Source organism: Saccostrea cucullata, unplaced genomic scaffold, assembly GCF_032062105.1.
Source record: "Saccostrea cucullata isolate Sc308-1 unplaced genomic scaffold, CSIRO_AGI_Scuc_v1 ctg7677, whole genome shotgun sequence".
In the NCBI taxonomy this organism is placed as follows: domain Eukaryota; kingdom Metazoa; phylum Mollusca; class Bivalvia; order Ostreida; family Ostreidae; genus Saccostrea; species Saccostrea cuccullata.
The window spans coordinates 3,823-19,184 of NW_026927057.1; the positions used below are offsets into that span (position 1 = coordinate 3,823).

The window sequence follows — 15,362 nt, forward strand, 5'->3', positions numbered from 1 at the left end:
ACATAACGTGACAACTTAATAATATAGTGCAATTTGAAGTTTGATCAAATCATGACCTAGCTATGGGGTTGGGCTCTTCCATGATGGTGGATCAAACTTTGATGTAGGAATATATGGACAAAATCTTTTAAAAACCTTCTATAGAACAAAGTACATCAGAGATCACGATTCATGAACTGAATCTACACTATGTAATGAAACTTTTCCACGAGTTTCATACTTGTCTGGTCCTTTATTACTTCAGATGATTTATTTTTGAAAGACAGAGCAGTACTTAAGAAAAAAATGTTTACAAAGGGATAGAAGCTAACTCTCCATATCAGCCAAAATGATTAAAACAGACAGTTCAATGCTCTGGTTATCGTCTTATTTTTATTGTCTTTTTTATTTTTGTTCAAAACTGACCTTTTAGGGGTCAAAAAGACCAGGTTTCTTGATTTTAAATCAACGGTTGTAAAAGGTTACATGTAACATTGTAGTGCTAACTGATATCACTTCAGGAAACCACAGCCCTTTTGAATAATCATAAACTAGTGATTCTTTTTTCAAGAATTTTATTCTTTGATTCAAAATAAAAATATTCATTTTAACAAAAAGATAATTTGAAATTCTTACTATTAAATATAATAATTGAACACTTCCAATTTGTTCCAAAAGTCATGCTTAGTTCAATCGTCTTTACAACAGTGACTGTTACCTAGTGTTATATATGCCAGTTCAGAAGTTTTTAGAATCAATTCAAAATAGTATCAAACACTGTTTTTCTTCAATTATCTGTACCACTGACGTAATACGGTGTATCTATAATTATCTGTACCATTGATGCAATATATCTTCAACTTTATCTTGATGTGCCCATTCTTGTTGTATCTGAAATGTAAGGGTCCAATTTGTTTAATTATTGTTGGAAGACAAATAAGAATGCAAAATCATATTACTTTGATATTTTGTATTTAAAGTACACAAAAACTCAATTCTTGGTGGTTTAAAAATAATATTTTTAATTCAAAGTGAAACAATGGGGACACTGGCATTGATAATCACTGAACTACCATGCTTTCTTTGTCATAACCAACTCAGTTTCACTTTAAATTGTAACTCTAATGAATTCTTTGATTGACTGAGAATTTCACATATGCTTTATATATTATTTTTATTATTACATTGTACCATAAGGCCACAATTAAAATATTAAATTCGCCATTTCAATCAAATTAGCTTAGCCATGATCTGAATTTAACAATTTGTAAAAAAAAAAAAAAAAAAAAAAAAAAAAAAGCTTACAACTAATAAAGTTGTTCAGCCAAAACAGAGAAGTAAATAGGTTTGATGGTTTAAAAAATAAGAACACAAGACAACAGACTGATACCTACAACAGTACTATATATACCCCAATCACTCAGGTGAAATTAGGAATATACCTTTTTTTTTACAGATGGTCATTTCATCTCTTTCGAGTTCTTATCTAAAGCATGCTCAAAAAATTGAATTCTTTTATTGAGAACAAGATTCTGACCTTGTCCCAGATGTCAGGGGTTTTCTTTGTTCGAGATACAGGTGCTGAGCTGGGTCTGCTCTTCTTAGTTCCTGAAAAGCACACAAAAATTATACTGTAATTAAACCAACAATATACGAGGGCTGTCCCGTAAAATCGTGGACAAAACGTTTTTCTCGAAAAGTAATGGGCGCACTGAGCTGAAAATTTCAGTAAATGTTTATTTATCATATCTAAATGCATGATAATTTTTTTGATAAGATATAGGCAAAAATAAAGATCTTATTATGCTTGAATGTGCACGGGTATTGTCCTACGGCGCACGGACAAAAAACCAAGGTTTTATTAAAGAATACACAAGTTTGAATTCAAAATAAAAGTTTTAAATACAAAAGATTTGGATTAAAATTATCCTAATTCAATTTCACAATCAATTTTGTAGTCTTTGTAAAAAATTTAAGGCATTTGGTTAATTCTTGGCAGTTTCTCGAGCATTCGAAATGGGAAAGTGGTAAACACAACACACGAAAAATGGCGACGTTTTATGACGTTACGGCACACCAGAGAGCAGTTCCGTTTTAATTCGATGTTGTAATGACTCCTTTTGAGACTTGAAATGACCATAGAAGAAAAAAGATTATAAAAATATCACCATATCTTAAGTATACAATTGAAATGGAAGTTTCTTAGCGAAGTTTTTTTTTTATCGAGTCCCTGGGGAGTACAAAACATACGGACAAACTCCTAATGTAATAGCAAAAGACGCTGTCACAGTAGACCGCGGATATGAGATTTTCTATTAGTTGAATGATGGTGAGAATATTGTCCGTAACTTACTGATAACTCTTCAGAAGATCGCATGAGGGTGCCAATTGGTTCTTCGACTGTTTATGGAGACTAAAGAATGTGTATCAATGAAATTCCTAAATTTAAGTCGGAATCATCCAAATTCATTTTCAGCAAAGATAAAACGTGACGCTGTTTTAGACACTTTGACGTTATAATCCATGCGCCGTAAGGTGATACAGTACATGGCATAAAATCACATAATTTGTTTATAATGCATATATTTGAAATCTGAAATTTGCTGTGTATATTATATTACTAAAATATGTACTAAATAATAGTGAAAAGGAGATATTTCGATAAGGCTGTTTTTTGGCCCATGGTTTTTGCGAAAAATGAAATTAGGCTACACACAATTTTAAACTTACTTTCATTATTTTCAACATGTCTAATTTTGTGCCATGTATATTTTTGCGGGGGGAAAAATTAGGATAAAATTGGAATTATCGGCCAAAGTATGGTACCCTCAACTGCTTTAACATTGGGCATATGGGAGAATGTCGGAGGGTTATGGTGTTTAAACTTCTAGTTCACCACGTGTTGCATTCTGAACCAAAACCATACTTTGGTCAATGATTACATATATATATACAGAAATATTATACTGAAATATGGTAGTGGTTCGCAATGCAACACACACTTAAATAGTAATGACTTGACTAATTTTGCAATCTGTTGAGATGTGGTCAATTTTATTATAACATTTAAAGTGTTTGATATACATTCATAACATTGTTCAGTTAGTCAAACAGATTATTTAAACATTGTTCGGAGGGAGAGGGTGTATAGTTTTTTACTCTTTTGTATCTGCTTATCCGTCTAGCTGTCTGAGTGTCTGTCCGTAACACACATTTTTGTCGCAGTTTTTCAGCAACTATAAATAGTAGATTCTTGATGCTTTTAGCACACTTTTTGTTTAGGCATATCATATGGTGGGATTTATTTTTGTATGAATACAGTGTTAACTTCCTGTTTATCTGTGTGTCTGTATGTACCAAATTTCCATCACAATTATCTACATGAATAAGCATTGCAGATACTTGAAATTTTAGCGCACACTTTGTTTAGGCCACATTGTGAGATTGATTCATGAGAGTCTACCAAAGCGGGGGTTTTACTATTGAGTATTGGCTTCTTGTCCTCTTATACATGTATTACCGTACTATGCGTTAGGATGTAAAACAAAAAAAAAGTGAAACTAATCGAGTATATTTTAACGTGTCTGTATGTCTGTTTGAGAGGAAAACCCACAACTTTGACACCAGAGAGGGCAGTTGCAATATATAAATACCAAGCTTACACTTACTGTTTCATAGTAAAAAATATTGATTGTGTAATGTTAATCTAGGTCAAAGTTTCTTGATTTGGGTATGTTGGAGTATCACAGATTTAACGTGCGTCTTTTTTCTGTCCCCGAAGGATATGGAGAAAACGAACAGTATACAATATCAAAGTCCTATAAACACTATAAAATAGGAGCAGAGCAAACACGGACCTCCACATCATCAGAGGTGGGATCAGTTGCCATTGAGGACTGAGCATCACCTGCATACAGAGTTTATACATCTCAGCTGATTCGATTAGCCAGATCATGCTCTATACGTATGAACAATCTTTAAAACGAGATAAATTATTGACAAACAATTTGATGAAACAAGAATATTAGCAGTTTCGTTTATAGTCATCAATCCATAAGTTCTATGTTCGATACAATGATCTTGTCAGCAAATACAATTTATCATTGACTCAAATGCTCACTCACGTTTTGTATACTAATTGTTAGTCCATTATTTATACACTGAATTCACGAAATTTTCTGTTATTTCCCGATCATGACAAGGAGCACACAGTTGGTATGACCAGTCCGAAGGGGATGTTTACTCCTCCATGGCATCTGATCCCAACTTTGATTATATGTAGGTTCGTGTTTGCTCTTTTCCTATTTTGTATTGATTTATGGACTTTAGATTTTGTATACAGTTCCTTATCTCCATATGATTCATCATAAGAACTTAAAAAATGTATATAAAAATGACTTTTAATAATAGACAAATCTTGCATCCAATATCTATAAATAGAATAAAATAAGTACATGTAAATAAAATGTTATGCATGTTTAATATAGTACATTTACGGTATAATTTTTTTCCCCAAAAAAAATCCTGTAATCAGTTTAAGAGATTTTTTTTACACTTTCTATGTGTCTATCGAAACGAAATACTATGAAATTGATGTGCTTAATTATAATGCATAGAGGTCTTTTTTCTACTTGATACTTGTAAGCGCAAAGTGACTGTTTTTATACCCTCGCTTGAAAAGTGGGAGGGTATATAGTAATCGGTATGTCTGTCCGTCCGTCTGTTATGCTTTGGGGGTACCCATCTCTTATCCGCATCTCCACTCATACCACAGAACGAAATTTAATGAAACTTTCAAAGAATCTTTAATACATATTATCATTTTGCACCTCTTATTTTACTTTTTGATCTGATGTACATTTTGGATTTTCCAGAGCAAAACACGGACACTGCCATTATATTCATATGGGAGGCGGGGGTGTCATTTAGTGAGCTCATTGCTCAAAGTACATCTAGTTAATAATGTCTCAGTATATGATATGTCGATATATTGAAAGGTTGTTTTTTTATAACTTATTGTTTATCTTGTCTTATTATATCATGTTTATAAATGGCAAAGATGTTTAATAAGAAAGCGCACACAATTTCAATTGAATTTTTATGGCTACAATTACAAAAATTCTCTTTTCCAATTTTTTTTAATAAGTTAGTTTTTTTGTGTTACTTCAGATCTGTTCTATGTTCCCTGATGAAATATTGTTAATCTGTCTTTGATTTTTCAAAATGAATAGTCCTCTACAAGAAATAAATCTTGATAACCCTCTTAGATGCTTTAAGAGGGACCCTTTAGATAGCCCTTGGTCACGTGACTAATATAGGTTGGTTTTGCAAATAAATTATAAAATATGAGGGGGGAAACATTACTAGACAAAACTAAATGAAAATATTTGAAATTCATCATGGGCTGAAAATCAGCCTTATCGAAACCCTACCTTTCAGGACGCAGTGATGTTTATTTTTTACACTAGACAACTTGTCCACGATTTTACAGGACAACCCTCGTACATGTATTGTAATTTTGTAGTTCGAAATTAATCTACCAAGATTAATTTTCACAACTACAAAATTTATATCAATAAACTCAAAGCAAAAATATTTATATATTTTTTAAATCTCATAAAATGTAAAATTTGGAGTAAATTATATAAGAATTAATATAGCATTGTAAAACATGGAAGAGACACATACCATGTGTTACTGTCTTAAGTGTGCTGACCACTTGCTTTTTGAGGTCACCAGTGGTGAATTTGACCATAGCCATCAGAAACCTGGTACCGCCATGATGGTTAAACACCTGTTCTATTCTTTTATCACTCTTCACCAACATTTGGACAATGATCAAACCTGTAAGAGAACCAGTTAATTATGATCCAACATGAATGAGAACCAGTTACTAGAACCTATCAAAAATCACATTCATTAAAGATCCAGCCAAATATTTTTGACAAACATATTAAATTTAGTCAAAGTCGTTAATGCCTCCAGGTTTTCTCACCAATTATTTCCAGTAATTCATTGCTTGTATTGGTTCTGAGGAAGTCCAGTAACTTCTGCATGTATCCCAGTTGGGTCAAGGTCATGTGAACTTCAACCTAAATATACAAAAATATTCACATCTGTAAATAAAGTTCACACAAGAAGGACAAACAGTTTAAAAAACAACAAAAAAACTAAAAAAATGACAGATGATAATCTTTATTGTGACTGTTTTCAAAAATTGTCCATATAAATTGGGTTTTTTTTAATGCAGTATTTCAGAATGAAATACACTAATATCTTTTAATTGCAAAGAGTGCGCGCATGAATGGCCAACACATTGTATCCCCAAAATCCTTTCTGCGAAAAATCAAATTATCAAAATAAAACCAAAAGATTTACATTAATTCACGTAAAAAACTTTCCAAACTCACATTTCCGAAATGCACTAGATCACCAAGTAGAAGTGCACAGAGTTTTTTAACCTCTAAAGAAGGGGAAAACATGGGTGTTAAAATCCTTGATCCTCCCTCTTGTAGCAGTTGATCTCTGCACTGAACAGCTACAGGTTTAACTGGGTCAAGGACAGGCTTAGGGACTTCTGGAATTGGGTCAACTTGTCTAGAACTAGGTCTGTTTTCAATCACATCTGCAATAACACAAAATGTATCATAAAGGAAAATAATTAAACTTAAATATCAACTGAATTTAAGGACTTTTGGTTAATAATTTGTTTACAATTAGATTACCAGAAATGTTTTCATTTTTATTTTGCACTATGAACCAACATCTTCATTTCAAAATGTTGGGTCATCTTCAGCACCAATTTTGATTGGCTGGTACATTTATGCTTAAACACTGCTACATGTATGTTAATGCTTTAAGATAAAGATTATACATACATTGACTGAGTCTGGTTATAGCCTCAGTATCTGGGTCTTCCTCTGCCCGGGGGATGATATGGGGGGTGGAGGAGGTGGAGGGGACCAGTCTCGTCCCCAGGGCGTCCTTGATGATGTGAGCCACGTGAGGTGACATGGTGTGGAGGGCCTGCTGTACACGGAGGTCTCTGGTGAGGGCGGCTGCTGCTGACTGGGGGCTAGATATAGGTAAAATGAAAGTGAAAGAATAACTGGAGGTCAAACCAGTGTGTAAAGGGAGATGATTTCATACCTTAAAATCACTCTGATGAGGATATTATTTTTTTTTCTAATTCCTATAAAAATTAAAGATTTAAAATCATTATTTTCAAAATCATAGATTAATTCCTTTATATCATTGTAATAAGAGATTACTTTTGCTTTTAAGAACTTGAAACTATATTATATGCTTTTTTTAAAACAAAAATATTATATTTAAACAAGCTATCACAACAGTCTGAAAAATACTGTGCCTTTTGTAAATACACATATAATGGCATGGTAATTTTGGGTATCAAATATGATTTAGGTAGCAATATTTACCGTAGTCTGGCATTAGCACTAGCATTGACTGGACCGTACATGCTATTCAGAGTTATCTCCCTCTCTTCTATAGACTGAATATTAGCTCTTAGGATTTCACAAGAGAAAATCTGTAAAATTACTTATAATAATCAATAAAAATAATTAATAATTTACTTGTATTATGGATACATATTCAATGAAAAAAATTGTTTGCTTATTTTAATTTTACAAAAAGTCTTAAAAAGTCAAATGCAATAATTACCTTCAATGACATTTTATTTGAATCTATAAATCAATATTAATAATTAGTACTAAACCAGAGAAGAAACCTGATGATCTGATTTAATACATACCTGACATTGAAGATGTGAACATTGAATGAAAGGCACTATAACTCGGAATACACCTTGTTCAAACAAGCACTTCCTTAGCAACCGTCGCTCGGCACTTATCTCTTTGTCCTTGAGTCCTTGACGACGCTCTTCTTCTGACAAGGAGGACAAACCTATTGCACTGGTAGGTCTGCTCTTAACAGGGGAAGCTGGTCGACCATATCCACCGTGTGTGGAAGTGTCTGACTTAGAGCCTACGGGTGAGGACCTCTTCTTTGACTTGGAAGACACTGGGAACAGATCAGAGAAGCCTTTACATGAACACAGAGATATGACCAGCACCAGTTCTAGAAGAATCACAACAAGGTCCACTTCTTTTTCTTCAAACACAGCATAAAGATCAGCGAAACCCAGACGATCTAACACTTTCAGTCCACTGGCAGACTTTGCTTCGTGTTTAGAACAGAGGTTTTTATCACTCCTGGCCTGGAGGGCTAAGTCTAAAATGTTTCTAAGCTTCCTTGAGAAGAAAGTTAGTAATTCAAACAAACACTCTCCAAAAGAATCCCACACCATCTGTACCAGGGCTCTGTTGATCTTACCATACTTCCTCCTATCCAGATTCAAGGAAAAGTTTAGTTAAAATAGTGCCTAAACTAAGAGCTCCTATTTGTCTTTTTCAAACTCTAGGAATGATATGATGTTTTGGATAATTGCACAACTAACACTTAAAATTTTATGCAACAAGCCAAAAAAATTTAATAGAAAACAAGCTATATAAATATGTCAAAATAAATAAGAATGAATGAGAACTCACAAATCTATGGGTTCTTATTGCTTTAGAATACCATTTTAATGATACATGTAAGTAAAACATTTTAAACTTTGACCTTTGATCTTCACAATCCGTGAAGTTGGTCAGGTCCAGTGAGTTTAAATCCTGCTTGTTTCTGTGAGCTGGCCACAGACAGACATTTAAAATGGCAGAGGAACAGCTGACCAATAGCTGGACATTACATCCCGCCCTGTATCCACACTTCACGACCTTCTGCAGATTGTTCTTCTCTATCTTAGCTGTAATGAATATTAATGATGTAATTAATGAAATTTAACTTCCAACTTTACTGTCATAATTATTTTTAAAGTATCATTTTTCAATAAACCTATCCGAGCTGTATTTCCTATAAAAGTAACTTTAAATTATTTTCATTCAATTTTTTTTATATAAAAAACCACATTACATTGTAGCTATATATGTGTAAAATAAAGAATTTTCATAATTATTTCACAATTATTTTTAAAGTATTTTCAGTAGTTTGAGAATTTGGCATATCATTTTTTCAATAAAGTTATCTGAGCTGTATTTCCTATAAGATTAACTTTGTAACTTAACATTGTAACAATATGTGTAAAATAAAGAATCTATAATTATACAAGAATTTTTTGGTCAACAAAATTACCCTCTTTACAGAAGACCTTGGTCAGCATCTCCACATAGCTGTCCACCCCCCTCCACAGTCTCCCCTCCCTCTCCTGTCTCCCCCTGATCTGTGGTTTGTCTGTGTGTCTGTCAGTGTGCGAGGGGAGCAGAGTGTGGGAGATGTGGCTCATAACCTCCTTACACAGTCCTAGTCTCCTGGTACTGGTCACATGATTCATCAACACTAGCGCCCTCTGTCTAACTAATCTGTTAAAAGGGGAAGTAAATCATATAAGTCGGGATTTTGACAATAAATGAATTTAAGATAATGTGCTATTTTTATACAGTGCAGTGTGGATATGTGAGACAAATTATGTGATACATGGATAAATGGTTATTATACAGTACATATTAGTAATTGTTAAGATTTTTTTTTTTGGTATAACAAACTCATTAGTATTTTATGCACTGAAAATGGCAAATTATCAAACATTTAATTAACTATGTGCAAATGTTCAACAATCTGAATGTGCAGATGCCAGTGGTAAAAAATTCATCCATTAAATGGATTAAAATGTGAATTCTACAAAATTTTATTACTTAGTATTTTTGAAGGTAAAAACTTTACAAAACTTCAATGTTAGAGAAAATAATACATGCTGTGGAATAGTTTTACAGAGTTAAATACTGCATGTATTTGATTTAGAGTAGAGCATGCATTAGATCATTCCGTCTGAAAATGGTTATAGTGTAGTAAAATATATCTACATATCTGGATAAACATGACAATTTGAAAAAAATACTTTAAAATATGAAGAATCTGGGAAGGGAGAGGAGGTTGGAGAATAAATGTCTAGTGTATAACACTTTCTTGTTTATTCTTTACGTGCAGGGGTGAAAATGATATACAACATTATATATTTTATTGTTTAATTTGCAATAAATTCATCATGAAGGTGTGAAAATGCTAAAAGTGATTATCTAATACAGTAATAATATTTTGAAAAGACAAAAAATAAAAGCATTTTACCAGGTTAAGTTTAAATTGAAATTTCATGTGAATTCTTAAAGACTCTCAATAATTATGTATATTCTATACCTCGTGTTTATCACAATATACACTATTTTAAGCAAATTTTAATGGATAAAAAAATTGTGCAATAAATACTACAGAATGATTTCGTAGACATATTTTTGAGCATTTTTTGTTTCATATGTGTTATCAAATCTGAAAGCTTAATTAATAATATTTTCAGCATACCCAGATTGAATCAATTCTGTAAGATACAATAGAATAACCCTGGTTATATAACACTGATTAATATCATTGGTAAATTATGGTTTTAATTAATTGTGCTAGGATTTAAGATATCAATGCAAAAAGATATTTGAAATGTGGATTTAATTATTCCTCCTGGAAAGCACATCCTTCTAACATCAAAATCATGTTAAACTTGAGAAAAAATTCAATAAATATATGGAATCAATATGGCACAAATATTTTCCATTCCATATTGGTTAGTTATTGGTCAGTATAAACTATGCCTGTATTTTACCTGCACTTGGACTGCTGTACACAGGTGAGAGCTGTGGGAAGGATCTCGTCGTCGTTAATGACCGTGCCCCACCCCCTCTCTGTCTCAGAGAGGATACACAGTAAAGACAGGGCCTCAGTCTGTTGGTCACTATAGAGAAAATCCTTAAATAGAACTCAATCAAATACAACACTTTATATAATTATCATAAGATTGTAGGAAATTTTCTGTAGTCAACTTCAACATTCTTCAGGTAAAGATATGATTTACACCTAAATCAATCTACACTGCCTTTTTAAAAATTCATTTAATTCCATGATTTTTATAATTAGCTCTTTCATTTATTAATTTTGATATTCAAGACAAGTTAAATCTAAGGGGTTGTGTGTAAGTAAAGAAAATTTGAAAAATCAAAGAGATCTAGCTGAAACCTACCAGGGTCCCTCTCTGAGCATGCTGACGGCTACACCAGTCACTCCCTGGTCAACACTACTGGACATCATAGAGTCTTCATTCTTTACCACCTCTCCAAGGATCTTAGTGTAAATCTCCTGTCACAAAAATAAATTAACTCACACTGTAAAATAAACATAACAAAATGATGTCACTTGTTATACATTTAACATGTTCAAACAAAATACTGTATGAAGAACTGTGTTCTAGCTGTAATAACCAATATCTGCCTTAAAATCACTTTGCTGTGCCCTTGTTGTAAATTTTATTTTATTTTATTTTGCAGTAATCATGTAAAGTATATATTTTCACTCTACTCCTTGTCTGCAAAATCAAGTACATGGTTATATTTGATTTCAACAGATACAAAGGGAAGCTTTTCCTTATAAATTTGTTGAATTCATAATTACACTGAATAAATGCTATGACAAGAAAGGTGGCACTAAATTTTGAGTGTGATAATTAATGCATAATAATATTTTACAGTACCTTTAACTTAGCACTGGAATCTCTCAGTCCAGCTAAAATCGGTAGAACTCGGTTTTCAATGATTCCAAGGAAGTCCTGGTCCTTTCCCAGACAGTGGAAGAAGCAGCTGATCCTGTACTTGTTGTCCAGGGTGACCCCCTCCATAGACAGGGCAGTCAGAAGGAGGGGCACGATGTCACCCAGAACCGGCTCATACCACTCCTCCCTCAGGCTCTCATAGCTCACAACCTACAATGTGTGGGGTGTATTTTCTTTTTTAATATATTTAAAATCTGCCATGATTTCCTAGTAATTAATATAAGCTTCTCTTTTAAATGAAAAGTGTAGCCTTTGTGTATGGTCAGCTAACAGTATTCTGAATTTTCAAGACTAGAGCAAAAAAATTTGGGTTGGACAACAGTGAATAATAAAATTAACCATAAAATTTTAAATACCCTAGGTAAATAAATAATTCATTCCAGAATATAATCCTCAAGCATGTCTGAAATCATTTAGTTTAAATGAAAGCTCAATAAAAAGAATTTAAAAGAAACAGTAAACAGAAGAGATTGTTGTTATTGCATTCATACCCTGATCATTGTGTTGACACAAGGCCCCAGACTTTCACTGGAGCTACTGATAGTCTGGATTAGGTTTTTCAGGAGGTCCCTCTTCAACAGTAATGTCACATTAGACAAGTTCCCACACAGCTTACTGATCAGAGACCAAGTCATCTCTTTGATTCTGAGGTTGCCAGATTCCAAGTACTCACAAACCTAGAACATAATAAGGAAAATATTACTTTATGTCATTATGTGTACATAAATTGGTGAACGGGGTTTTCAAAATTTAGCGCAATCACTGGGTATTGAGTTAATTGTTGGCATATACATGTAAGAGCTACATACTAATACTAATATTAATACCAAGTCTTTATGGTGCTTCAATAAATTATTTCTTAGTGGTATTCATGATTTAGTGCTTTAAATTGTTGTCTGCACAAAAGCCACTGAAATCTGAAGCTCACTTTTTAAAAGTACACATACAGCTATCAGCTCTAGGTCTTTATGTGTTTCTTTATTAAGCTACTTAAATCAAAGATGAAATCATGTAATTAGTCTACCTTCTCCAGTTCCTCCTGTGACACTGGCTCCTCGCAGGAGAACCCCTCTAGTACCCCGTTGAAAGCCTGAGATGAAATCCTGCCATCCGGTCTCTTACCGAGTCCATCAAGCATCTTCAAGAGCACCTTTAAGTCCACATCTGTAGAACATTTTTTAGTGTTAACGAGTGCAATTTTTACTCAATGTGTGATTGTGTGAAGTTATATTTTCGCTATACCAACTCTTTTAAATACATTTTAATACAGGGATGATTAAAACATTGTTCAATCTAAAACTGATTATAAACATGATTAGACTGTTCATATTACTGTAATAAATTCCAAGTCTTAATATTTCATAGAGACATTTACTCAATGGAAAGAAATTATGGCCCCATGCATGAACATGTATATCCTTTATTTCAATTTCACTATGCCCATCCAGCAAATGCTCACCCCTCCCAAAAAAATTCAAATGTTTCAAATTCCTACATTCTGCACATACTGTAGACGTCTTTAATTTCACGTGTCTTAATTTTCACGGTTTGTTAGAAAGTTACCTTTCACGGTGGTTTTAATTTCACGGAAAATCGTTTGTAAATATTTAGGTATTATGCCTGTTTCTAGGCAGAAATGATGTGAAATAATAATCAAGATGGTTTAAAGTTCGCAGAAAATTCTTAAATCGTGAACATAGTGAAATTAAAAACACCGTAATGTTTTCCACTTCTACAGTATTCTCACACAAATTATCACCCTCCTTTCACAAATTTCCATCTTCCTCACACATCTAAACAGATTTTCAGACAAATTCTTTTCCTCCTCACTATTGTAATGTACACATTCAAACTCCTATCATCCTCATACATCAGCCATAGATTCTCACAGAAATTCTCACCCTCATCACAAATGTACACTATTCCTATCTTCCTCAAACATCTACACAGATTCTCACACAGATTCTCACCCTCCTCTTCTTCATCTGTATCCTCCTCTGAGCTGCCCTGGTCCTTTTTCTGACGTGGTTTACCTGAGCCAGGTGCCTGACCTACTTTGTGACACTCACACGTGACATGGACTGCCCTCTGGTGCCTGGGGGAGGGGGATTTACTGGGGAGTCTGGAGTAGATACTGGTTATTGGATCATAATCTGGATCCCTGTAATTTAATGAAGAACTTCAGATGTGCTATAAAGAAACTCTTTTTTGAAAAAAAAATATTATCCACTCAATAATATGTGGGTGACTGCATCAAATTTGTATATGATTTCATTTTTTATATTTTAATTATAAGGTTATTAAGTCTTGTTTTCATTGCTGCAAAAAACTTTATAATATATATATTCATTGGGAATTTTTTTTTTAAAAAGTCTAATTTGATATTAAGTGAAACAAAGACTCATGATGATACAAATTAATACAGTAAAGAATTGTTTTCGTAGTTACAGGTATCATAATTACACTCATGGTAAACATGTATATACATAGTTTTGCGTGAGATTTATACCTTTCAAGTCGCTGGTGTTTGATCAGATGAGAAGGGGTATCCAGATACTCCCCTACAATTGTTAAATGTTTACGATCCACCTCAGAAATAACGGAATCTGTAGGATGCCAGGACTGAAGAGGATTGGCCATAGTCATTTATTCTTGACAGCAGCTGAAAATAACACTACAGCATTAGGTTAAAGAGGAATTATTTAGCATTGAATACTTTTTTTTTTATCTCAATGAAACAATAGCAATGTAAAGCTACCAATTTGATGTTAATCCCAAAATTAATAAAATTTAATATGCCTTAATCATGTTAATTTCCAACATTTTTTTTTTCAATGCTTAAGTATTAAAATTTAAAATGACTTACTTTCAAATATTTTTTCAATGCTTGATTTCTTTGCTGTCCTGCATTCTTGTGTTGTCCAGTAGCTATACTTGAAAGCATTCATTAGGCCCATTATACAAGTGTGCAGTAGGAATAAAATACAGGAGCCATTGCTACCATTTGTCTGCTGTTCAAACACAGGAAAATACCTCTTGTTGACTCAATAAATCGACAGATCAGACAGGAACGTGACACATTGTTAAACTTTTCTATTACCACATATTGATTTTTGTCCGATAAGTCAACGATTTATTTGACTTTAAAGACGCCACTTTAAAAAAAAATGTTTACCTTGGATTTCGACAATACTGTAATTAAATATCATGTATGACGAACCCGATGGGATTACAGTAGTCGTATTCTATGTAAAGCCCGAAGACGTTCCAGATTTTTTTTTTTTTTATTTTAAAAGTTTGCAAGAAATTATAGGAGCACAGGCGTCGGAAGGAAATTGAAGGGGGGGGGGGGCTAATTGAAAGTGGGCAGGCTAAACCAACAAAAAAGGTAAACACCATAAAAATGTCTATCTTTGCAAAAAAAGAAGGGGGGGGGGGCTAGTTACGAACGTTAGTACTTATAATTAATTTAAGTGTAGTAAGATTTAGTTGTCGGCTAGTCCTTAGGTCTAACAAGATTTACTTTCTGCTAGTCCAAATCATAACTAATAATAGGTGTAAATTATGTCTACTATATAAAAAGTATAATTTTAACAAGCTTTAATTAGCTGTTAACTCGACTTAAAGAAAAACAAGTACATGTAATAATTAAGCA

General features: G+C 33.1%; 1 protein-coding gene across 1 annotated transcript; it reads right to left on the reverse strand.

Annotated features, from left to right (window-relative positions):
* Positions 1–543: 543 nt before the first annotated feature.
* LOC134273361 (uncharacterized) lies at positions 544–14,893 on the reverse strand. The gene is made up of 18 exons (XM_062755555.1): positions 14,574–14,893; positions 14,217–14,369; positions 13,678–13,868; positions 12,732–12,871; positions 12,199–12,384; positions 11,630–11,857; positions 11,123–11,238; positions 10,709–10,837; positions 9,193–9,419; positions 8,623–8,806; positions 7,754–8,345; positions 7,419–7,528; positions 6,858–7,054; positions 6,390–6,604; positions 5,975–6,071; positions 5,668–5,823; positions 1,517–1,587; positions 544–870 (listed from the first exon to the last, which is right to left on the reverse strand). Exons 2-18 carry the CDS (start codon positions 14,351–14,353, stop codon positions 808–810), a joined length of 3,039 nt encoding a protein of 1,012 aa, XP_062611539.1. The 5' UTR covers positions 14,354–14,369; positions 14,574–14,893; the 3' UTR covers positions 544–807.
* Positions 14,894–15,362: the final 469 nt, after the last annotated feature.

Bases quoted from the DNA above. Each gene is read 5' to 3' on its own strand.
- LOC134273361 (XM_062755555.1), bottom strand. From the start codon at position 14,353: ATGACTATGGCCAATCCTCTTCAGTCCTGGCATCCTACAGATTCCGTT. The intron at 7,529-7,753 runs GTATGTATTAAA...GTAATTTTACAG, and splicing joins GTTCACATCTTCAATGTCAG to ATTTTCTCTTGTGAAATCCT. The intron at 5,824-5,974 runs GTGAGAAAACCT...GTTCTCTTACAG, and splicing joins TGAATTACTGGAAATAATTG to GTTTGATCATTGTCCAAATG.